The 26,123-nt window shown below is 40.3% G+C and overlaps 1 protein-coding gene across 1 annotated transcript in view; it reads left to right on the top strand.

The window, feature by feature from the left end:
* The window catches only part of zte38 (zebrafish testis-expressed 38), a 36,235-nt gene extending 12,653 nt beyond the window's left edge, over window positions 1-23,582 (top strand). The window contains exons 5-15 of the mRNA XM_060829865.1: window positions 3,150-3,186; window positions 3,424-3,444; window positions 12,375-12,401; window positions 12,510-12,577; window positions 13,648-13,787; window positions 15,438-15,673; window positions 15,942-15,975; window positions 19,756-19,817; window positions 21,303-21,374; window positions 22,301-22,417; window positions 23,434-23,582. Coding sequence (XP_060685848.1) covers window positions 3,150-3,186; window positions 3,424-3,444; window positions 12,375-12,401; window positions 12,510-12,577; window positions 13,648-13,787; window positions 15,438-15,673; window positions 15,942-15,975; window positions 19,756-19,817; window positions 21,303-21,374; window positions 22,301-22,417; window positions 23,434-23,493 — 874 coding nt within the window. The 3' untranslated portion in view covers window positions 23,494-23,582. The remainder of the gene's footprint in view (window positions 1-3,149; window positions 3,187-3,423; window positions 3,445-12,374; window positions 12,402-12,509; window positions 12,578-13,647; window positions 13,788-15,437; window positions 15,674-15,941; window positions 15,976-19,755; window positions 19,818-21,302; window positions 21,375-22,300; window positions 22,418-23,433) is intronic.
* Window positions 23,583-26,123: the final 2,541 nt, after the last annotated feature.

Below are 26,123 nucleotides of genomic sequence, written 5' to 3'. Positions count from 1 at the left end.
TGGTTAGCATGAAAGTGTAGGTGGGTCCTGAGAATTAAGACAGAGAAAAAGGGATATGGAAATAGGATTTTTGCTGAAAGTGCACCCAGTCTTCCTAGTTTGATTTAGCCCAAAGTCAAGGCATCTCTAGCTGACTTTTGGTGTGATTTTTATTGGTCCGGTCTGACCTTGCATTATAGGTATATTTGAGTAATCTTTGACAGGTTCCTGGAGGACTTGAAACATAAGGCTATAAGCATTTCCACAGTCGGCAGGAGAATGAGCAAGAGACTTCAAACTCTACTAAAGCCGCTGCAGGAGCACCAGTTTGAAGTAATAGGAAAAGGAAGAGAAATGATTTGTAGGAGCGCAAGGATTTCACTTGGCTATTTAACAATATATTAAATGCCATAGTCTGTTATCCTTCCCATTGTTCGCTGTGTCAGAGAGAGATATGAGACTGCTTTGTATTGGAATAGGTGAGTGAGCACAATACATTCAGCATTGGTATATCAAATGTTCGCTCTGCCTCGTATAACCGTTTTATAACTGTTTGAGATGTGGACAATAATGGCAAGACAAACATTTATTGCCTACACCTGATGGCAATGTGACAGTAGTGGTGAGTCAACATATTGAACTGCTATAGTCCATGTGTGAAGGTGCACTCTGTGATGCTAGTGAGGGTATTTCCAGGATTTTAATCTAGCAACAATGAAGAGATACGAACTTAGAAGGGATCTTCTAGGTAGTAGTGTTCTTACGTGCCTGATGCCCTTGTTCTATGAGATGATAGTGGTAGCAGGATTAGAAGGTGGAATCAAAGGAAGTTGCTGCAATCCCTATTTTTTTAAATGGCACGTACTGTTGTTGTTTTATGCCTGTACTGCTGGGAGTGAGAGTTATAAGGTGGTCAAAAGTGTTCCAATGAAAAAGGTTGCTTTGTCCTGGAAGGTGGTAAACTTCTTGATGTTTGTTGGAGCTGCATTCCTCCTCTGCAAGTTAAGATAGTTGACAGGCTTTAGGAGTGCGAGTTAGCTCAATGTGCCCGAATTTGTTTGTCCCAAGTAACCTTCCAATTATCTTTTTTCTGCTGCTCAGATTCCAAGGTCTCTGCATGACAGCGGCTTTCATAAGTGCAAGCCTATGTGTTAGCATGCCAGTTGGATTGCATGGAACCTCCAACCAGTGTGTGACCACACAGGTTAGAGGGAACTTTCGGTCCCAGGTATCCTTAGCAACTAAGGAAGAAACTAAAAGTAGCCTCAACACATCAGACTTCGCCCGCTCTTTCCGTTGCATCTTGTCGTCGTCCTCGAAAAATGCAGTGTGGTTTCAAGTTGCTCCTTCTATAGTTCCAGTCCTTCCTACTGTGCTAAATTGTGCAATGCAGAAAAAATGAAAAGTCTGGACATACATTTCAGTTACCTAGATAAATCTGGGGATGCCTACATTATGCACCAGTAAGTATCTCCAGCATCTGGTGATGTGCACAATGACCATGCTTGTGCCTATGTGGCTTTGGTAGTATATTTCATGGGTGACTATGATAAAATGCTCAAATTTTAAAGACATTTTATTTAGCTCTTGCCTCAAGGAGCCATTCACTGACCCTACAGGAGGTGAAAAAGCATGTGCAAGACTTAACTGGTGAAGAATAAACACATCACAACAGAATCTTAGGGATCTTGTTCAAACTTCCATTTTGTCTGCCCCAAGGAGCCATAGTTTGTTGAGGAGAAGGAAGCTGCTGGTGCTGTGACTACTGGTGCTGATCTTGTTGCTCATCAGAGATCTGAAGTAGAACTGTATAAGCATCTCTGCTGCAAAGGCTGACAGCCATGAAGAGCAAATCAAAGGTTTAAAAACTCAAAAATAGTAAAAATAAAAGCTCTGAAAAAGTGAAAAAACTCAGAAATTGTGTTGTGGGCAAAGCCTTTCACTTAGGCAGAGCAACAGCTGTCATACCTCAGTATTTAAAGATATTCTTGCATGTAAATTGTTCTGGCTTGTCAAACCTATTGTATTCTTGACGAACCCAACAATTTGCAGGAGGATGAAGAAACACACACACACTGACAATTAACAATAGAATCCAGAATTCAAATTGCACTGATTTATTTCAACTTCTATTAATAACATTATTACCAGTTCTGTATGTTAAGATTTATTGTCACATGTATATAAAAATACAGTGAAAAGTGTTTTTTCAGATATTGTACACAGTGTCATCACATTCCAGCACCAGCTTGAAACACTAAATAATTTCAAATTTCACTGAGTAATGGCTTCCAGCACTATATACTTTAAAGTTAAATGCTGGAGTCAGGTTCCTGTTGGCTTCCCAATAAATTCTAATTCCGAGAATTAAATGTATTTGAGTCTCAGTGATGCTGTGACAGAATTTAATGGCCCAGATCCTCTTGGTATTTATTTTTGGAAACAGGATATATAGCCCAAGAGGTATGTCTGGGACTTGCGGAAGTTCTTTCTCATTGACCTCAGTGGACTTATCCAGGGAGTTTGGACTTCAAATAGACAATTCTTCTGTCCTTCAGGACCCTGTGAAAAAAGCCTCTGATTTCTTGTAACTATAATTAAGCCCCCAAACATTCACAGTGACCCAACTTGACTACCCCCACCACCTGACTAGTCCCACCACATCCCCAACATAACAATCGCTCCCAAACCATCGAAATGACCCAAAAGACATTCACCCGTCTCACCAACCTGCCATTCTGGGTGCTTCCCTGCTCTAGTAGCATATCCAGCTGTTACCCAACCCACCTATTCCCTCACTTGCCTGCCACCATACCAACTAACTCACCACCTATCCACCCTACCAGCCTGCTCATTTATTCATCCACTCAAATTTGCATTGTGGCAGCTGGTGCCATAAAAAGGAGTAAAGTTAGTCTTCAACCCCCATTTCTCTAGACTGTGAGGAAGTTCACATATTAAAAAATTTACTCAGCAAATCTTAAGATGCCAAATAAGAAAACCAGGCCAGAAATGTAGAGCTGAGACGTGGTGCAAAAGCAGGAATCCAACTGTGACGACTGCTTTGCAAAACAAAATCACTGAATCAGAGATGAATTCTCCATATTACATGAAATGTTGATCTCCGTTCACTCTGCTGGCTATGTTATTTAAATCTTATTTTCTTCCAGGATGATGGGATGCTTTGATGCTTTGGAAAAAAAATTTGTAAGTTAATTTTGCTTAGATCCAAAGTTATTTTAACATACCATTGTGTATTTTTGTTATTTCAAGTACAATATTTTAAATATTATAAGTGTCATTAATAAATATAAACTTATCTATTTCATTTCAATTCTTGAAGATTCATTTAAATGTCTCAAATTTCCATGTATATAAATTATTTGTTTTTTAGATTGTTAAAAACAAACTTACAAGCTTTTCTGTTTTCCTTTGCATTGATAGTTACGAACAATAATCCTGGGAGTAAGTACAATCTTTTTTTTAAAAAACACATTCGTTCTTAAGATTTTGAAATGAGAAATGCATTCAGATCTATGAGTGTCGTGATATTTGGTATGAGGTTCAGCAAGACATAACAGATACCATAATGGCGTTATTCTTCTGCAGCTACAAATAAATTTGGGGCAAGTGACTGAGGTGTCAGTTGAGGAGCACCTTTGGGGCCAGTGATCGTAATTCCATAAGTTTTAAAATGATTATAGAAAAGGATAGACCTGATTTAAAAGTTAAAGTTCTAAATTGGAGTAAGGCAAATTTTGATGGCATTAAACAAGAACTTTTAATAGTTGATTGGGAGAGGCTATTAGCAGGTAACTGGACAGCTGGAAGCTGGAAGGGCTTCGAAAATGAGACGATAAGAGTCCAAAGGTAGTATGTTCCTGTCAGTGTGAGGGGCAAGGCTCGTGGTTGTTGGGAATGCTAGATGACTAGAGAAATTGATGCTATGGTCAAGAAAGAAGGAGGCATATGGCAGGTATTGACAGCTGGGTCTCGAGTAAATCCCTCAAGGAATACAAGGGCAGTAGAATACACTTAAGAGAGAAACTGGGAGGGCAAAAAGGGGATATGAGGTAGTTTTTGCAAATAGGGTTAAGGAAAATCCAAAGAGAGATCTATAAATTCATCAAGGGCAAAAAAGTAATGAGGGAGAAAATAGGGCCCCTTAAAGATCAAGAAGGGCATCTGTGTGGAACAGGAGGCGATGGGTGAGATACTAAATGAGTATTTCACATCAGTGTTCACTGTGCAGAAGGATATGGAAGTTAGAGAACTTGAAGAAATGATTAGTGGTGTTTGAAAAGTGTCTATATTACAGAGAAGGAGGTGCAAAATCAATGGGACCTGATCAGGTGTATCCCTGAATGAGCGAACTATGAAGAGAGGTTGAGTAGGTTAGGTTTATTTTCACTAGAAAAAAGGAGATTGAGGGGGCACGGTGGCACAGTGGTTAGCACTGCTGCTTCACAGCGCCAGAGACTGGGGTTCAACTCCCGCCTCAGGTGACTTGATTGTGCGGAATTTGCATGTTCTCCCTGTGTTTGCGTGGGTTTCCTCGGGGTGCTCCAATTTCCTCCCACAGTCCAAAAATGTGCAGGTTAGGTGAATTGGCTAGTGTTAGGTGAAGGGGTAAATGTAGGGGAATGGGTCTGGGTGAGTTGCACTTCGGCGGGTTGGTGTAGACTTGTTGGGCTGAAGGGCCTGTTTCCACACTGTAAATAACCTAAAACAAGATAAGTTAATTGTTCTTTTAAGTCTGTCCAAGAGAAAGGCTGTATTAGTGTCTACAGTGGGTTCTTTCTTGATTTATATGTTTTTGGAGATAAGTCTCTTGATTAAACTTAAAATATAAGCCATAGCTTAATTTAACCTGGTGCAGTGTTTTGTAGAGGAATAGGACGGTGTTATTTTCTGGGTCTGTAGATTGTGAAGGAGCAAAAATGGCTTTTGCAGTGATATGTACTTCTTGTCAGATGTGGGAGTTTAAAGAAAGTTTAAGGGTTACTGTGGATTATATCTGCCATAAATGCTGTTGGATGCAAATCTTTCCAGATCAAGTGGATCAGGTGAAGAGACAGTTAGAAAGCGATGAGCAATTTGCAACAGCAACAGTATATGATGGATGGCAGTTATAGGAAAGGGGGAAAGTCTCAGATACAGTCACATAGATGGGATAACTCCAGGAAGCGTAAGAGAGGTCAGCACCTAAGGCAGGAATCTTTTGTGGATATACCCATTTCAAACAGGTACGCTGTTTTGGAAAATGTAGTGGGTGATGTATTCTCAGGGGAACATAGCACGAACAGCCAAGTTTCTGGTATTGAGCCTGACTCTAATACATTGAGGGGTACGTTGGCTTCCAAGAGATAATTGTGTTAGGGGATTCTGTAGTCTATGGTACAGACAGACGTTTCTGTGGCCACCAGAGAAAAAGCAGATTGGTGTGTTCTTTCCCTGGTGCCAGGATCAAGGATGTCTCAGAGAGGGTGCAGAATGTTCTCATGGGGGAGAGGGGCCAGCAAGAGGTCATTGTCCACATTGGAACCAATGATATTGGAAGGGAAAAGGTTGAGATCATGAAGGGAGATTACAGAGAGTTAGGCAGAAATTTAAAAAGGATACCTCAAGGGTAGTAATATCTGGATTACTCCCGGTGCTACGAGCAAGTGAGGGCAGGAATAGGAGGATAGAGCAGATGAATGCATGGCGGGTGTATGGGAGAAGGATTCACATTTTTGGATCATTGGAATCTCTTTTGGGGTGGAAGCGACCCATACAAGAAGGATGGATTGCACCTAAATTGGAAGGGGATTAAAATACTGGCAAGGAAATTTGCTAGAACTGCTTGGGAGGATTTAAACTAGTAAGGTAGGGAGGTGGGACCCAGGAAGATAGTGAGGAAAGAGATCAATCTGAGACTGGTACAGTTGAGAACAGAAGTGAATCAAACAGTCAGAGTAGGCAGGGACAAGGAAGGACTAATAAATTAAACTGCATTTACTTCAATGCAAGAGGCCTAACAGGGAAGGCAGATGAACTCAGGACATGGTTAGGAACATGGGACTGGGATATCATAGCAATTACAGAAACATGGCTCAGGGGTGGGCAGGACTGGCAGCTTATTATTCCAGGATACAAATGCTACAGGAAGGATAGAAAGGGAGGCAAGAGCGGAGGGGGAGCGGCATTTTTGATAAGGGATAGCATTACAGCTTTGCTGAGGGAGGATATTCCCGGAAATACATCCAGGGAAGTTATTTGGGTGGAACTGAGAAATACGTAAGGGATGATCACCTTACTGGGATTGTATTTTAGACCCCCTAATAGTCAGAGGGAAATTGAGAAACAAACTTGTAAGGAGATCTCCGCTATCTGTAAGAATAATAGGATAGTTATGGTCAGGGATTTTAACTTTCCAAACGTTGACTGGGACTGCCATAGTGTTAAAGGTTTAGATGGAGAGGAATTTCTTAAGTGTGTACAAGACAATTTTCTGATTCAGTATGTGGATGTACCTACTAGAGAAGATGCAAAACTTGACCTGCTCTTGGGAAATAAGGCAGGGCAGGTGACTGAGGTGTCAGTGGGGGAGCACTTTGGGGCCAGCGACCATAATTCTCTTAGTTTTAAAATAGTGATGGAAAAGGATAGACCAGACCTAAAAGTTGAAGTTCTAAATTGGAGAAAGGTCAATTTTGACAGTATTAGGCAAGAACTTTAGAAAGGTGATTGGAGGCAGATGTTCACAGGTAAGGGGATGGCTGGAAAATGGGAAACATTGAAAAATGAGATAACAAGAATCCAGAGAAAGTATATTCCTGTCAGGGTGAAAGGGAAGGCTGGTAGGTATAGTGAATGCTGGTTGACAAAAAAAATTGAGGGTTTGGTTATGAAAAAGAAGGAAGCATATGTCAGGTATAGACAGGATAGGTCGATTGAATCCTCAGAAGAGTACAAAGGAAGTAGGAGTATACTTAAGAGGGAAATCAGGAGGGCAAAAAGGGGTCATAAGATAGCATTGGCAAATAGATTTAAGTAGAATCCAAAGGGTTTTTACAAATATATTAAGGAGAAAAGGATAACCAGGAAGAGAATAGGGCCTCAAAGATCAGCAAGGTGGTCTTTCTGTGGAGCTACAGAAAATGGGGGAGATACTAAATGAATATTTTGCATCAGTGTTTACTGTGGAAAAGGATATGGAAGATATAGACTGTAGGGAAATAGATGGTGACATCTTGCAAAATGTCCAGATTACAGAGGAGGAAGTGCTGGATGTCTTAACGGTTAGAGGTGGATAAATCCCCAGGACCTGATCAGTGTACCCGAGAACTTTGTGGGAATCTAGAGAAGTGATTGCTGGGCCTCTTGTTGAGATATTTGTATCATCGATAGTCACAGGTGAGGTGCCGGAAGACTGGAGATTGGCAAACGACGTGCCATTGTTTAAGAAGGGCGGTAAAGACAAGCCAGGGAACTATAGACCGGTGAGCCTGACCTCAGTGGTGGGCAAGTTATTGGAGGGAATCCTGAAGGACAGGATGTACATATATTTGGAAAGCCAAGGATTGATTCGGGATAGTGAACATGGCTTTGTGTGTGGGAAATCATGTCTCACAAGCTTGATTGAGTTTTTTGAAGAAGTAAACAAAGAAGATTGATGAGTGCAGAGCAGTAGATGTGATCTATATGGACTTCAGTAAGGCGTTTGACAAGGTTCCCCATGGGAGACTGATTAGCAAGGTTAGATCTCATGGAATAAAGGGAGAAATAGCCATTTGGATACAGAATTGGCTCAAAGGTGGTGGTGAAGGGTTGTTTTTCAGACTGAAGGCCTGTGACCAGTGGAGTGCCACAAGAATCAGTGCTGGGTCCTCTACTTTTTGTCATTTACATAAATGATTTGGAATTGAACATAAGAGGTACAGTTAATAAGTTTGCAGATGACACCAAAATTAGAGGTGTAGTAGACAGCAAAGAGGGTTACCCCAGATTACAAAAGGATCTGGACCAGATGGGCCATTGGGCTGAGAAGTTGCAGGTGGAGTTTAATTCAGATAAATGCGAGGTGCAGCATTTGGAAAAGCAAATCTTAGCAGGACTTATACACTTAGTGGTAAGGTCCTAGGGAGTATTGCTGAACAAAGAGACCTTGGAGTACAGGTTCATAGCTTCTTGAAAGTGGAGTCGCAGGTGGATAGGATAGTGAAGAAGACGTTTGGTATACTTTCCTTTATTGATCAGAGTATTGAGTACAGGAGCTGGGAGGTCATGTTGCAGCTGTATAGGACATTGGTTAGGCCTCTGTTGAATATTGCGTGCAATTCCGGTCTCCTTCCTGTCGGAAAGATGTTGTGAAACTTGAAAGGGTTCAGAAAAATTTTATAAGGATGTTGCCAGAGTTGGAGGATTTGAGCTATAGGGAGAGGCTGAACAGGCTGGGGCTGTTTTCCCTGGAGCGTCGGGGGCTGAGGGGTGACCTTATAGAGGTTTACAAAATTATGAGGAGCATGGATATGAGAAATAGGCAAAATCTTTTCCCTGGGATCGGGGAGTCCAGAACTAGAGGGCATAGGTTTAGGGTGAGAGGGGAAAGATATAAAAGAGACCCGAGGGGCAACATTTTCACGCAGAGGGTGGTACGTGGATGGAATTAGCTGCCAGAGGATGTGGTGGTACAATTGCAACATTTAAGAGGCATTTGAATGGGTATATGAATACGAAGGGTTTGGAGGGATATGGGCCTGGTGCTGGCAGGTGAGACTAGATAGTGTTGGGATATCTGGTCGGCGTGGACAGGTTGGACCAAGGGTCTATTTCCATGCTGTACATCTCTATGACTCTATGCTATAGGAAAGATGTTGGGGGTCAAAAAGTGTGGCACTGGAAAAGCACAGCTAGTCAGGCAGCAGCTGAGGAGCAGGAGAGTTGATGTTTCAAGCATAAGTTATTCATCGGGAATGTGGAAAGATTTTAACCTTGGAAGGGTTCAGAAAAGATTTACAAGGATGCTGCCAGCATTTGAGGGTTTGAGGTATAGGGAGAGTCTGAATACGCTGGGCTATTTTCCCTGGTGCGTCAGAGGCTGAGGGATGACCTTTATAGGGGTTGATAAAATCATGAGGGGGCAACCTTTTCATGCAGAGAATGGTGCTTATATGGAATAACCTGCCGGTGGTGGTGGAGGCTGGGACAATTATAATATTTAAAAAGACATTTGGATGGTTACATGAATAGGAAGGGTTCAGAGGGATATGGGCCAAATAAGGATAAAAATGATTCTAAAAAAATGGTGGAAAATGAATACACCCATAAATAAATAGAAAAGGTGATTTCAAGTTCTGGTCACAACATTGATAAATATTTCAGAGTGGACCCATCCATCAAAGTCTTATCCGTCATCCCAGGTGGACACAGAAGATTGTGTGACACTCCTCAAAGAACAGCAGAGATCTTGTCACAACCTGGTTGACACTTATTGTTGAAGCAGTAATATCAATAGCGGATTACATCAGTATCTCATTTCTTTCCTGAGACTGTAATGTGCACAAATTTACTATTATGTTTGTCTACAAATAATATTGACTACAGTTTATAATTAAGCAATTAAGGTCTTGTGGCACACTAATAGTGCACCCATCTCTAGGCCAGAAGTTGTATGTCATATCCCTCTTGCTCTGAAAATGTCTGATAACAAGTCTGAACAGTTTGAATGGAAACTATCCAAACACATCTGAGCAGGTTGATTTGAAGGATCTCTTAAAAAACACACACATCTGTAATTCAAGTAGAATCAATTGGCTGGAAAAAGCTTTGTGATGTTATGACAATATAGAAAGGTTTAAGGGAACTTTTTGGTTCAGTGGTAGTGTCCCTACCTCTGAGTCAGGAGGTCTGGGTTTAAGTCCCATCAGCGAAACTAGAGTATAATATTTCTGAACAGTTGAATTTCCAAAAAAAAGTAATTTGAGGGTTCAAGTTCTACATGTTCCGGAGGTGTGTCATACCACATCTGAACAGGTTAAAAGCATTTTGGAACATCTTGATGTAATGAGTGCTATATATGTACATGTTCTTGGGTTTTCTTTACAAATACTGTTGAACCTGATGGTATTTGTCAGAATTTTCTGTTTTATTTATAAATATTGTTTGATATACTGTTGAATTTATTTTACTTAGCAAAAGAGTGTTAGCCTACTGTGGTTATGGCATAAAATTGACTCATTTCTGAATATTCTTGCACTGAGTGTTAGACAGATAGACAACAAATTTTTCACAACTAACATTGCTCCTACATAAAATACACAGCAGGCTATTATTTCCATGTTTTAAGCACGAAATCCTTTTTTTCATTCCTTCATACACTTTTTTGAAGGTTTTGATTCCAATTATTTTCCTTAGGTGGCCATTTTAATATACAAGTTAGTGCATTAATCTAGCCATTCCAACCATGATGACATCACATGCCTATTCCCACCTCTATCAAATGTATATAGGAACAGACCGTCAAGAAAGTCCAATGGATTCTGATTGAGAGTTATAACTGATATTCCTCTTTATAAATCAAACCATCCAGGCCTATTTTTGTCTTTGCTTTCCCAGCAAAGAATCTCAGCATTAACTATGGACAAACCTCTAACCTCAATGGTCAGCTTGAGCCAGCTATTAAGTAACTACCGACTGAAAAATAAGTGTGCCTAAATCTGTTTACACCCACTCACACCCACAAAAAAAAGCATTATTCTGGTAAAAAGTTAAAATATTGAGAACATCTAGACATCAAACCCATCCAATTCTGGTTGTTATAGAAGCTGAAGAAATGTGAACAACCAATTTGCTCTCAAGAGGCTGATACAGAAAACCAACAAACACTGACCAAATACTCAACTACACCAGCAACCATCCCAACACACAAACGAAGCTGTATCAGAACACTATTCCAACGAGCCACCACACACTGCAGCACAGACGAACTTCGAAAAACAGAGGAGAACCACCTATACAACGTATTCAAGAAGAACGGATAGTTTAAAAAAAAAACAGTGCGCAGATTCCTCAAGAACAAACCATGACAAGCAGACAAAACACGGCCAGAAACCCTAACCACCTTACCATATATCAAAGAAGTTTCAGAAATGACAGCCAGACTACTGAGACCCCTCGGAATCCTCGTAGCACACAAACCCACCAACACTCTCAAACAAAAACTAACAAACTTAAAAGACCCTATACAACCCTTGGACCAAACCAACGTCATCTATAAAATTCCATGCAAGGACTGCCACAAACACTATGTAGGACAAACAGAAAGAAAGTTAGCCATCAGGATACATGAACACCAGCTAGCCACAAAAAGACACGACCCCCTCTCCCTCATAGCCCTACACACGGATGAAAAAAAACACCATTTCGACTGGGACAACACATCTATCCTGGGACAGGCTAAGCAAAGACATGCCAGAGAATTCCTAGAGGCCTGGCATTCCAACCACAATGCCATAAACAAGCACATAGATCTAGATGCCATCTATCAACCCCTCTGAAAACGAACAGGAAATGACATCACCACAAACCCCAGGAACCCCACCCAGGAGAAAGATATAAATAGAAACTAGGATACAACAGCTTCGCTTCACTTGGAGGTCGCCACTGATGTTACCTAGCCAGGTAATGAAACGTCTGGATATCAAACCTACACCCTAGAGGCAGGTCTACCATGAGAAGCTTTGAAGGATCCTGAGTATGTCTATTTTAAGAGGATTTCAATTTTAAATAGTCTTGAGAAGCCAAGTGAATAAAAAATGGCAAGAAGAGCAGTTGGTTCTGTTCTAATACAATAGTTCAGTTCTGATGCAACCCCGTTTGAAAATTGTGTAATAGCAGCAGTATTTAAATTAATGGGGCCAGAATCGTGTTATAACCAATGCATGCTTTAAAAGTTTGTGCTTTATAAACCGTGTCCCAATTTCTCAATTATGTTATAGCGAATTTGCATTAATGGAATGCGCATTACAGCAAAACGATCTGTACTTGTATCCATTGGATACATAGCTTTACAACATTGATTTTGGGCCATGATGAATGGGAGTATTTCCACCCACACCAAAAAAAACTATCCTATAACCCTTCCCTGACTCCAAAATCTCCAACCATCTCAACTCAAACTCCACGTGCTTTGAAGAGAGAGGCATGACGGTTCAAATCACACCAAGGTTGGAAGGGGAGAAAAGATTTACTCACTGATTGCAAATTAGTCTTTCCTCGTTTATTATTTAATATTCCTGGCATATAATATATTTGAATATATTTGTCAATATTCTGTAGCTATAATTATTAAAATGTTCAATTTTAACTCCTGGATAATCTACAGTACAACTTTGATTAATTTTAATTTTTAGGTTCACAGAGATCCTGAGGATCCAAATGTAAGCATTTATATTTTGTGAAAATATTTTGTAATAATTTTTATTTTTGTTTACAAATAAAAATGAAAGGTAATTATAATTATACTTTGATCCCATATCCACCTACAGAGCATAATTGAGTCTTACCAGTTTAAGTTCAAGTACACGGCAGATGGACCAAAGCTGGATATTTTAAGGTAATAAACTGGGTTTCTCCAGTAGAAAATGGTTCTATCTGTATTCCCATTTTTTAAAACATTCTTTAATGTTTGATTCTCAAGGAAATGCACACCATGTGATTTGTCGGCATATTAGTCTTGTATCATTCCAGTGAATTGACACTCCAGAACAAAAATATACGTTCCCTCAGGGCAGTGCCTGCTCAAAATGTGGTGTAATGAGTTGATGCAGTTGAACCATATTTTTCACCCTTTTGTATCCTATATTTGTCAGGGAGATCAAACATTACATGTAATTTTAAAATTAATGTTATACCTGTCTACTAGCTTTTTGAGATAAATGTGCATGAGCTCCTAAACCTCTGCTTCTTCACATTTCCTCGCTTCTTAATATTTTATTTTAGAAAATACTATGATCTATCTCTCTTGAGTTCACCACAGTGGATATCCTCATACCTATCCAGCCCCCACCAAACAACATTTGTATTGAACTCCATCTGCTACATGTTCAACCACTTGCTTAATCTCTTTGCAGTTGCATTCCCTCTGTTGTTTGATATAGCTACTGGCAGAATTGGAAGATACCCTGACTAATCAGAAAACGAGTTCCTTGAGTTTAAAATTTGAGTTCCACCTTATGCTTACCGTGTTTAAGAACCCACTACTGAAGAAACTATTAATTTTCTACGTGACGTATACTGATGTCATAAAAATTTATTTTAGGAAAGAAGAGTCAGTCACTGATGAGGATTTTTTAGAATTTCATTTAAAAGATCTGAAAAAAAATTTATTGCTCTCCTAAAAATCTCTCTTTATCAACGATTATGATTTAGGAGATTATGGGTATATTTATGTGCATATGTTGTAAATTCCAAGTCCATAGATTTAAATAAAGACATAGAAGAAGTGAAGGAAGGGAACACAAATGAAATGGGTTGTAAACGAAAGAGAATTAACAGTAGAAAATCAATGTTATGGACTCCTGTACACATTTTTTGCTGGTAAAATATCTGATACTCTGATTATGCACCACAAGTGCGTTTTAGAAAAGCAAGGGTATTCATCCCAATATATTTATATTTTTACAGCAAAAACAAGCAAGTAAGCCTTCAAGATACAAAGAAAGCCTCCATTTTGCTCATCCGTAAGCTGTTTGTCTTGATGCAAAGCCTAGAAATTCTTCCTAATGACGTGTCTCTGACAATGAAACTGTTCTATTATGATGAAGGTAAATTTAATTTATTATTTTAAGAATTGTGGCAAACAGCATAAGCAGCGAGTGATGGACAAGAGTAAGCAATTCCATAACAAACTGATCAGATCTAAGATCAGTAGCAGTTGTCACATCCAGTTGTGAATAGTGGTGGACAGTTAAGTAACTCTATGGAGAAGGAGGCTCCGATAGAGGAGCCAACGTGTCAGTATGAAAAATGTTGCAAATGCTTAAGCCTTAATCTTCAAACACAAGTGCCAAGAAGATGATCCATCTCTGCCACTTCTGTAGGTCCTCTCCATCACAAATGCCAGTCTTCAGCCAGTCACTCCACATGATATCAATAAATTGCTAAAGGCATTGGATACTGCGAAAGCTATGGGCCCTGAGAATATTTCAGCAATAGGACTGAAGACTTGTATTCCAGAACTTGGTGCACCCCTAGTCAAGCCAATTCAACTACAACTCTATTTATTTATTTGTTTCTTTTATATATGTTAAGAACTTGTATTTTCAAAACTGTCCCTTTAATGAACCTTTATTTTCCCAATGTACAGGATATTAGGAAACCCAAATTTGCCATTTTCACTAAGAGGCTAAGGACAATAATTCTTGGCGTGGTCTGGAAGTTCCACTGTATGCACGAGGTGGATAGACCATTCATGGTCAGCCTGGTGTTTACTGGGATTCTTTGCCCAGCAATTCTTCACAGCCATTACAGAGATCGAGCAGGATGAACCCATTCTCAGTGTTGTGCATCTGCAGGTTGCTGATGGCATGGAAATCCATGATATGTTAGTGATAAATGACATGGTGCAGAGAAATAAGCTCCATGTAGGAAAAGTGTTAGTGTTAGCTGCTGGTGAGAAGACAGCTAAGCCTCAGTAGTGCAACATAGTTTAAGATTCAGGAAGAAGTCCCAGCCACCAATTTAATATCTCCATGCAGTTAGGACTCTGAAGAAGCCCCAGGAGCTGAGAACATAGTGGAAAATCATTAGCTCTGTGTTGGAACCTGAGAACCATTGGTAGTTCAGTGCCACTGAGAATGTATGTGAAGGAAGCCCACAAGCAGTATCTTAGTACAACTCAAAAAATTTGCATTCTGAGTTCTGAGAAATCCAACTAAAATGAATGAAGCCAGCTGTCTTCTATAAACAGAAATTATGCCTATGAATAATGATAAAATGCAGTCTGAGGAATCCAAAGGACAACAGTCTCCCAAGGAGATTGAACTTGTGAGCAGTCATTGAGGAAGTCTGTGATGAGGCAGCTTTCAGTCTTTTAGTCTGCTCCACCATTCAATATGATTATGGCTGATCTTGAGTCGCAACTACACTTTATTGCCCACTCCCTAACCCTTTTATCCTTGATAAACCATAAATATTTTTAACATCTTCAGAAGTAGAACACCCTGTACCTTCTGGATTAGACAATTCCAAAGATATGCAACCTTTTGAATGAGGTCATTTCTCCTTTCTAAATTATTCAATTCTAAAATTTAGTGTCAATTTAAATAGCATTGTACATATCTGTGTTCAGTAAATCCAGCCAGAAGGCAAGCATTAGAATTTATTAAGTATAGCTTGTGTTTTAATCTTTACTTAAAATGTTCATTGCACAAATATTGGTGAAAAAAAATCCTCATTTATTTTCTGCTTGGCAGTGACGCCTCCTGAGTACCAGCCTCCAGGGTTTAAACAAGGTGAGTGTGATGCTGTGTGGTTTGAGGGAACTCCAGTCCATTTTAAAGTTGGTGATGTGCCGACTCCATTCCATATGATGAAAGTGAGAGTCACCACAGAGAAAGAAACAATGGAACAGCTGGAGAAGGAGAACATACTAAATGAGGAAATCAAAACTTCAGTACAAGGAATGGAGGAAGTCAAATCCACCCCGAACGTGAGTGACAACACCAACTAGCTACTTATAATTTATTTTGAAATGTTTCAGTCTGTACAACAGTGAGGTTTTAATATAACAAGGATGGATCTCAAAAAATTGATCCCGTTTTTTGTTCAGAGCAAAGCAGACTTAGAATACTTATGGTGAGACACCCAGAACAACTAGTGACTTGCAGGAGTGGTGTTCTAAATTCTACAAGCATAAATCATTATCATGTTTTAACCTGTTGCAATAAGCATGTCAACTGTTGTTTCTTTTGATCTAGGACAGAGATTCTCCGTCCTACCAAAATATTACAGGTATGATCATTCCGGCATATTAAAGGAAAGTATGAGCACTAGTTTGATGCATAATTCAACTTCCTGAACTACAGAAAATTTAAAAAGATTGGTTGTCTAGTGCAAGAAGAAACAGAGTGCTACCAGGTATTAATGAAGATGGCATAAAAATATATTGATCCCACATCTGCTTCTCTAATATAAAATAAATATTAATGCAGCAGGCATAATGCACACCTTAATTTGGAGCTGCAAATATAACATTCACCAAAATAATGAGACTGCTCATTATGTACACAGGATACATCCCTGAACTATTAAAATATCAAATTAATATATTTAAATAAAGTTTGTGAAGATCTGTATCTCGTGAGCTGGTTGGGTTCATTGTTGGTCTGCTCACCCAGCTGTTAGGTTTATTGACAAACGTTTCATCCCCTTTCTAGGTGACATCATCCGTGCTATGTTACCTCCTGTGAATCACTGCTGTCCTGTTCCGCTTTGAATTTACGTGGTTCTGTTTGAGCTGTTTCCAGTTGGTGCCGGTTCTGGTTTTTCAATTGCAGCGGTTTGTATATGGGTCCAGGTGAATGTTTATTGATAGAGGCTGAGGTTGAGTACCATGCTTCCAGGATGACATCAGGAAAATTAATATCGACAAAAACGAAGTGATGGTCTCATTCGACGTTCTGGCACTTTTTACTTCAAACGATATAACTTTAGCTAAAGAAACTATAGCAGAACTGCTGGACAACCAGAACAGCCAAACTGACAATAAACCCTTCAAACACAGCATATTAAAACTACTTGACCTGTGGTAAAAACAATGACTGCAGATGCTGGAAACCAGATTTTGGATTAGTGGTGCTGGAAGAGCACAGCCAGTTCAGGCAGCATCCGTGGACTTGTGCCTGACAACACAATTCATCTTCAACAACCAGGTATATGAACAAGTCAATGGAACATCTATGGACCCACCCATCTCAGGGCTCATAGCTGAAACGGTAATGCAAAGACTTGAACAGACAGCCCTTTTACAGATCCAACCCATGCTATGGATCAGGTATGTGGATGACACTTTTGTGAAAATCAAAAGAGTTGAAATTGAGAACATACACCAGAAGATCCACAGCATTTTCGCTGGGATCAAATTTACTAGTTAGGAGGAAAAAAACAATCAACTCCCATTTCTAGATGTAATGGTTACAAGAACACAAAATGGCGAATGCACAGTAAAAGTCTACAGAAAGACTACACATACCGATCAGATCCTCAGCTACAACAGCAACCACCCAAACACCCACAAGAGGAACTGCATTAGAATCCTGCTCAAAAGAGCAGCAACACACTGCAGCAAAAAGAGGAAGAAGAATACCTATACAAAGTCTTTGCTAAAAATGGATATCTCCATAGCTTTGTCTGAAAATGTTTGGCGGTCAAGCAATACCAAGAAGACAAGACATGCCCCAACACATGGACTCCTCTCCCATATATTAAAACATTTCAGAACTGACAACTAAACTGCTCCAATCACTAGCGATCTTGACAGCACACAAACCGACAGCCAGACTCGGACAGTGGTTCACCAGAATAAATTACCAATACCACTACGTGCAGGATGAATGTAATTTACAAACTCCCATGCAGCAAATGCACTAAGCACTATGTAGGATAAACAGACAGACAGTTAGTGACCCCCATCCATGAACAGCAACTAAGCAACACGACCAACTCTCCCTGGTATCCATACATAATGACAACAAAAACCATGATACTAGAACAGGCTAAACAAAGAACAGTAAGGGAATTCCTGGAAGCATGATACTCATCTCAGAGTCCATCAACAAGCACATTGACCTGGACCCGATGTACAAACCACTGCAGTGGTAAAACCAGAACTGGAAGCAGCTCAAACACAACCACATAAATTCAAAGCGGAACAGTACAGCAGTGCTTCACAGGAGGCAACCGAGCACTGATTATGTCATCTAGAAAGGGGACGAAATGTCTGCCAACAAACGTACCAACTTGGCAAACAGACCAACAAAAAAAATCCAATATTTAAATAAGTTTGCCAAATTGAGTGGTGCTACTTATCACAAAGTCTGTGCTTCCCTTTCTTGAGGTGTCGCCAAATTTCTCAAAAGCAACATTACTTAATGTTTTTACAATAAATAATTACATGATAAATATATCTTCAGTTTGTCATGCACGGTGCATATAGGAACTAAACGTTCAAAGTGTCCTCTAGCATTTTGAATCAAAATGGCCATGATTCTCCCTCTTCCTATAAAGGTCCATATGCTTTCTTCTGATGAAGTGGTTTGCAGGTGAATTTGGAGTTCTCCACTGGCTGACTCCTCCCTGGAGTTGTGCACAATTGGTAAGCCTACAGGGCTGAGAAATGCAAACGTTGATCGACTTTTGATTATAAGAATAAATGAGTAGTGAAGTTGAAGGTGGTATATATGTGAGCAGAGAGTAAGAGAACAGTATTCAAATCTTGATGATTTAGAGGTCATTAAATATGTTGTGGCATTGCAATCATGTCCTTAAAAAATTAATTCCTCTCGCATTGATTCCTGAAAGGTTAGTTTCCAACAGTGATGCAGAAATTGCCTAGAGTTTTCTTGCTCTCGCTGGCAGTAGTAGGATGTCTCTTCCTGTCTGCTGCTTGGACCAGGGTCTTCAAAGCAACATTTCAAAATCTGAGTGCAATGTGCAGATCTGGCAACCATTTCTGAATTCAAGTGTTTCCCTAGAATCTGCCTCAAGTTTGCTGCACTCTTTTTTCAGAGATGAAGGGGGTCTTTGCATCACCAAAGAAACATAATTTCCAACATAATAGGAATAGAAAACAATCATTCAGTTAACTTATTTCTTTACAGATGAAAAATACAGGTGTGCAGATAATTGTCATCTCTATTTGCAGCACTATGCTTATGTACGAAAAATGGAAAATGCTGGAGAAACTGTATCTGTTCCTGTCTCCACAAATACTGTCAGACTGGCTGAGTTGCCATCTCTATCCTACTTTAGCTATATTTACAAATTCATGAAGTGTTTGCAACTAGACGTTCCCAAAACCTGAAATAGATGCTACACATTTGATCTACACTATATTGTAGCCAAAAGGCATGGGGTCCTAGGCGTGTGAAATTTAAGAAATATTTTATGATACATTTTTCATTTATGTATAGGAACATCATGCTCACGGTGGCTCAGTGGTTAGCACTGCTGCCTCACAGCACCAGGGATCTGGGTTCAATTCCCGCCTAGGGCAACTGTGTGGAGTTTGCACATTCTCCCCATGTCTTGTGGGTTTCCTCCCACAGTCCAAAGATGTGCAGGTTAGGTGAATTGACCGTGCTAAATTGCCCGTATTGTTACTGCAAGGGGAAATGTAGGGGAATGGGTCTGGGTGGGTTGCTCTTCGGAGGGTCGGTGTGGACTTGTTGGGCTGAAGGGCCTGTTTCCACACTGTAGGGAACCTAATCTAATCTAATCACAATATGAGTATGGCAAAGATCAAATAAGTAAATGTATGTAACTTTCAGTTAAAGAAAAAGGACTCTATATAAAATTGATTTGCCAGAACATCCAGAAAAGGTAACTTCTATGAATAAAATTGTTACCTTTTTATATACTAAAGGTAAATAATTAGTCACAACTATTGGAGGATAGCTATGCAACGTTGTACTACATCATTTTATACAATGTTAATACCCAGGGTAGTATTTCATTTATACAATAATCAGTTGGAAAATATGTAACCTTTGGCCATTTTTCATATTTTGGCAGCCCATTCTGAACTCCAGAGGAGTGTGACTAATGAACAGTCATTTAGTGAATCAGACAAAGAGGTATTACATTTGTGAAGAATTTCTGTTAAATACTTTGGAAGTCACAAGGACGAATCAGAAACATTTTCATTTGTATATATAACATAAAAAGTAAAGTAAGCATGTGTTGTGCTCATTAAAATAAAAGTGGTCAGTACTCAGTATTAGAATGCTTCCCCATTGTCTGGATCAGCTACTCTAAGGTAATGAAGAGACTTTTCCCACAGTTATGGTTAACACCCTTCAAGCAACAAGAAACACACACATTAGTTACTCAGATTTAGTGTCTGGTAGTGTCCCTACTCCTGGACTGGGAGTCTCTGGTTCAAGTCTCATCTGCTGCATCTGTGTAATACCGTCAAATCACAACATAGATTGTATCTTGCTGATAGTGCAAAAAAAAGTTTGCACGAAAAGCATAATTTCAACAGGGCATTTCAACTATTGTAACTGAACATAAATTATTATCATGATATTCTTGGTTACAACTTGTTTCAAATCTTTAAGCTTTAAATTGTTACATTTAACAATGCCCAAATTTCGCTCTACTATTGATGCTGAACTGAGGAAAATGAGTCCTAACACTATCTTCTAATGTGCATATGTGCAGTTAATCTTGGAAATTCTGATATAGCTGTCAGAGAGACCCCAGTGTTCGAAAGGGTGCACTAATGCAGTCCTCAGTAATAGACTTCTACTGTTATCATGTAATTATACAAATTTAGTCTATCTTACATTTAATCTGCAGAAAAAGTTAGGGCTGGTTCTGGGAGAAAAATCTCTTTATACGGTGCTAATTATAGAAAGTGATTCTAGAAGTGATTATTTTTAAACAGTGTCCAATATGATAATCATTGACAAACTATCTTTCCAGCTCTGAAAAGAAATTGAGTTACAAGGTCGTATTCTTGCCAAAAAAAAGTTGATGTTGCAACTTATTAGGAAAATATAAATTCAACTTTTGTCTTTGTTGTCTTTTCTCTCTTTTTTCACTGCTCTAACTTAGTCTCAACTGTGTGTCAAAGTTTACTTCGTTTTGTACACAGTTTCCTATTTTTCATTTCCTGGTTTGCGATCTGCATACTTCAATGCAGGTGCTTCAAACTAATTAGTTGATGAGCCTTGCAGTCACTTGCTTTGCTCATAGATACCATTAATATCCTATAAAAGTCAAAAATCATATGACACTGAGTTATCGTCTAACAGGCTTTGAAAACTGCAAGCTTGTTACTTCCCACAGGCAGCTGCCTGTGGGACTATAACTCAGTGTTGTGTGATTTTTGCCTTTGTTCACCCCAGTCCAATACCGGAACCACCACATCATGTCTACCCTGTAGAGGGCATTGCCAGTGTGTAGCTAAAAATCTCTGCTGGCAGACTAGTGAAAACATTCTAGCTGCTAAACACAAGGTGAAACAGCAAAACTGATCTTGCACCACTAAGAGCGAAGTGTGTACTGTAATATCAACTTTGCACTTGTCTCAAGAATACTTTTTTTTATTTCAGATAAAGCAGTTGGTTGCAAAGGCAGCAGAGCTGGATGTATCAGGCAAAAGATTAAAGCTTAGAAAAGTGTTGGTCAGTATTCTGCAATATCTTTCTTGAATATTTTCCTTTTTTGCACTTTTAATACTCAGTCCTTCCAGGTATTGTGGTCCAATCTGAAGAACAGAGAAGTTAACCTTGTAAATTTATAGGCATCTTTCATGAATATATTAATAGTCCAACTGGAGAAAGCTGTTTTCACTATGCAAGAAATTTGATGTTTGTTTCTTACTCCTAATCTATGATAATTTTCATGGTTGCATGGAGATAGAACTTGGAGCAGTGTTGGAACATAGCTAGTCACATGCACTGCTACCAGATTTGTTCACATTTGTGAGCAATCTTGCAGGAGATGGAGTCACCACTGCAGAAACTACCAACCTGTGGTGGTGAGTAACCAATTTAACTTAACCTTTGCACATGAATATGTTTCAGTTGGAATCTTTCAGCCATGGATACGGTTGCTGCTGAGCAGGCAATCAATGTCTTCTCTCAGTTCCTCAAAGTTTAACCTGCTGGGATGTAACAGTACCAATGTAGGCCATCCTGTTGAACAGTTTCTCTTCCAAATTGATGGCCTGTTAACTTTGGCAACATGTGGTTTTGAATTTTTGTTTTCTGCAGTGTACCTGCATCTTGAGCATTCCTTATTTTTCAGTACAAAAAAGGCTACAAATCACTGATTAGGACTCACGTGATTTGGGTTGAGGATCCAATTTTTTGATGCACAGTGTAAAAGTGTTTAATAACTACAGTTTGCTGTTTCAATTATTATGGTGAGAAAAACCATTTTTCTAAGACCGTCAAAACCATTGAACTATTTCTGGAAGAAGGCTTTACCCTAAACATTTAACTTTTATTTATGCCTATATTTATAAGTTGTGTTTGCTAATGGTTCTTACCATACTGTTTGAATTCTTGGTATATATGTTATTATCTTGCTGGGTTTTCACTGTTAGACGCAAAAAAATGACTCGCAGGATAATGACATAGGATATGAGGAACCTCAAAAGTTGAGCACTACACAGAGTATAAAAGCTGTTCGAGCTAAAAAGACTCTCTCTGAACTTAATCAGGTTGGTGAAAAATCTTTATGAATTGCTCTTTTTTTTTTAGTAGATAAATTTGAACATATTTAGCTAAGTACTCATTCTTTACCATTTACATGTGCATACCGTACAGCAATGATACTTGGTGGAACAGTTTTCTGCCTTTAAATTGTTACCTCTGAGTTTCCTTGCACTTCTGCAGCTCTCATGTTGTGCAGCTGCAACATCCCCAAGGCATGATTTGGAAATATCAGTGGCACAGCAGAAACAAGTTTTCTGGTTTTTGGGTAAAGTTCCACAGAGTACCATGAGATCCAACAGCTGTCAGGATCAGCTCTGTTCACTTTAAATTACTTTAAATCTTATCTTTCCCCCCTGCCTGTTTTCATTCGAACCATTGACAGAATTCATACCTCTTTTTCCTCACCTCCACCCACAGTCATTTCAGAAATGTCTAGCATTCCTATTGACACCTGACTGCATCTCCTGTTCCATTTCCAGCACACCTGAGGCACCTGACTCAGGTTGGGATTTCGAAACACAATCATAACTATCTAGTATCTTTAAAAATGTATGAGAAGTGATTGTCTCAATTTTTTGCTAAGTCAGATTTTAACACCAATCTGTGACATACTCCAACATAGGAATTGTCCCCAGTATACTTAATGGTACTCTTAATAGAAATGAACAGTTGTATACATCTGAATATACATTCAAAATTGACAATGGAAGGAAATATGGAACATGACATAATTCCCTCATTTGCCTTTTAATACTCCCAGTCCTAAATTCACATGAAATTTTGAAAACAAGGACAAGTTTGGGCCCAACTTTGATCTCTGTTCCTATCTACCAGAATACATTTTTCTTGTATCTAAAAATAAATTTGCATCCAATATATTTTGCTGTGTCCATGTGGCAGAAAAAGAGTTATTTACTGTTAATTAATGGGAAGAAAGGGTTTCAGAAAACTTTTCAAAAACATGATGTGATATTACAAAACACTCACAGCTAGTGTGCTGATGATGTACATTTCTTAACAGGCAACATGTGATTCTGCTATGCTTCAGGAGAAGATCACAAAGCGAAGGAGGAAAAATTGAAACGTGCTTTCACAATATTGGGCACAATGCATGATTCGGGACAGCATTACTTAACCATTAATTTAGTTAGATTTTTAATATATTGAACTGCATGCCAACAAAATACATTGTCACCCAAAGATTGCATTAGTCATTGTTACTACTTTGGTTATATATGTATAAAATATATTTGGGATAATTTAAATGAAATAAAACATTGTGGTCATGTAAGGCTTTGTCATATTTCTTAAACTTTACAATGGTAATTTCTTATGATGAATACTTTGTTGATGTCTGTTTGAGTAAAAAATGAGGTCTGCAGATGCTGGAGATCACAGCTGCAAATGTGTTGCTGGTCAAAGCACAGCAGGTTAGGCAGCATCTCAGGAATAGAGAATTCGACGTTTCGAGCATAAGCCCTTCATCAGGAATAAGAGAGAGAGAGCCAAGCAGGCTGAGATAAAAGGTAGGGAGGAGGGACTAGGGGGAGGGGCGATGGAGGTGGGATAGGTGGAAGGAGGTCAAGGTGAGGATGATAGGCCGGAGTGGGGTGGGGGCGGAGAGGTCAGGAAGAGGATTGCAGGTTAGGAGGGCGGTGCTGAGTTGAGGGAACCGACTGAGACAAGGTGGGGGGAGGGGAAATGAGGAAGCTGGAGAAATCTGAATTCATACCTTGTGGTTGGAGGGTTCCCAGGCGGAAGATGAGGCGCTCCTCCTCCAGCCGTCGTGTAGTTGTGTTCTGCCGGTGGAGGAGTCCAAGGACCTGCATGTCCTCGGTGGAGTGGGAGGGGGAGTTAAAGTGTTGAGCCACGGGGTGATTGGGTTGGTTGGTTCGGGCGGCCCAGAGGTGTTCTCTGAAGCGTTCCGCAAGTAAGCAGCCTGTCTCACCAATATAGAGGAGGCCACATCGGGTGCAGCGGATGCAATAGATGATGTGTGTGGAGGTACAGGTGAACTTGTGGCGGATATGGAAGGATCCCTTGGGGCCTTGGAGGGAAGTGAGTGTGGAGGTGTGGGCGCAAGTTTTACATTTCCTGCGGTTGCAGGGGAAGGTGCCGGGGGTGGAGGTTGGGTTGGTGGGGGGTGTGGATCTGACAAGGGAGTCACGAAGGGAGTGGTCCTTGCGGAACGCTGATAGGGGAGGGGAGGGAAATATATCCTTGGTGGTGGGGTCCGTTTGGAGGTGGCGGAAATGGCGGCGGATAATACGTTGTATGCGCAGGTTGGTGGGGTGGTAGGTGAGAACCAGTGGGGTTCTGTCTTGGTGGCGGTTGGAGGAGCGGGGCTCAAGGGCGGAGGAGCGGGAAGTGGAGGAGATGCGGTGGAGGGCATCGTCGATCACGTCTGGGGGGAATCTGCGGTCCTTGAAGAAGGAGGCCATCTGGGCTGTGCGGTGTTGGAATTGGTCCTCCTGGGAGCAGATGCGGCGGAGACGAAGGAATTGGGAATATGGGATGGCGTTTTTACAGGGGGCAGGGTGGGAGGAGGTGTAGTCCAGGTAGCTGTGGGAGTCAGTTGGTTTATAATAGATGTCTGTGTTGAGTCGGTCGCCCGAGATAGAAATGGAAAGGTCTAGGAAGGGGAGGGAGGAGTCTGAGACAGTCCAGGTGAATTTGAGGTCGGGATGGAAGGTGTTAGTAAAGTTGATGAACTGTTCAACCTCCTCGTGGGAGCACGAGGCAGCGCCGATACAGTCATCGATGTAGCGGAGGAAAAGGTGGGGGGTGGTGCCAGTGTAGTTGCGGAAGATGGACTGTTCCACATATCCTACGAAGAGGCAGGTATAGCTGGGGCCCATGCGGGTGCCCATGGCAACTCCTTTAGTTTGGAGGAAGTGGGAGGATTGAAAAGAGAAGTTATTCAGGGTGAGGACCAGTTCAGTCAGTCGAAGGAGGGTGTCAGTGGAAGGGTACTGGTTGGTGCGGCGGGAAAGGAAGAAGCGGAGGGCTTTGAGTCCTTCGTGATGGGGGATGGAGGTGTACAGGGTTTGAGTCCAGCAACCACCAGCTGCAGCTGCTGGTGTGTGCAGAAGAAAAGTCAGTTCTTTTAACTTTACAAGTTACTTTATTTATGTATTAAACCATGCACTTACATATTATGTGTTCTGTTACAAACCATAAGGGGTGGTAGGTATAGGACAGATGTTAGGGGTAGATTCTTTACACAGCGGGTTGTGAGTTCATGGAATGCCCTGCCAGTAGCAGTGGTGAACTCTCCTTCTTTATGGTCATTTAAGCGGGCATTGGATAGGCATTTGGAAGTTATTGGGCTAGTGTAGGTTAGGTAGGATTCGGTCGGCGCAACATCGAGGGCCGAAGGGCCTGTACTGCGCTGTATCTTTCTATGTTCTATGTTCATAGCTTATATATTTTCCCACAAACTGAATTAACAACCTATTTATACACTCACTCGAGTCCTCTTACACTCTGAGTAGTATTAGAATATAAAAGATAATACACGAACTGGTTAACTGTTTTGCTCCTGCTGAGGACTGACATTGGCCACACACCGCTCTCTCTCCATGTTAACCGACAAAGGATCTGATTTGCAAGTGTTAGTTACTGGAGTTATTGCTGTCTGTATGCTTCAAGCATCTTCTTTTATCCTCTTTCCTGATCTTTCTCAAGTCATGGTGTCTTTTCCCCGTTGGG

Source organism: Hemiscyllium ocellatum, chromosome 9, assembly GCF_020745735.1.
Source record: "Hemiscyllium ocellatum isolate sHemOce1 chromosome 9, sHemOce1.pat.X.cur, whole genome shotgun sequence".
Lineage (NCBI taxonomy): Eukaryota > Metazoa > Chordata > Chondrichthyes > Orectolobiformes > Hemiscylliidae > Hemiscyllium > Hemiscyllium ocellatum.
The sequence above is the reverse complement of the archived record's forward strand: the minus strand, read 5'-3'. Positions and strand labels throughout refer to the sequence as shown.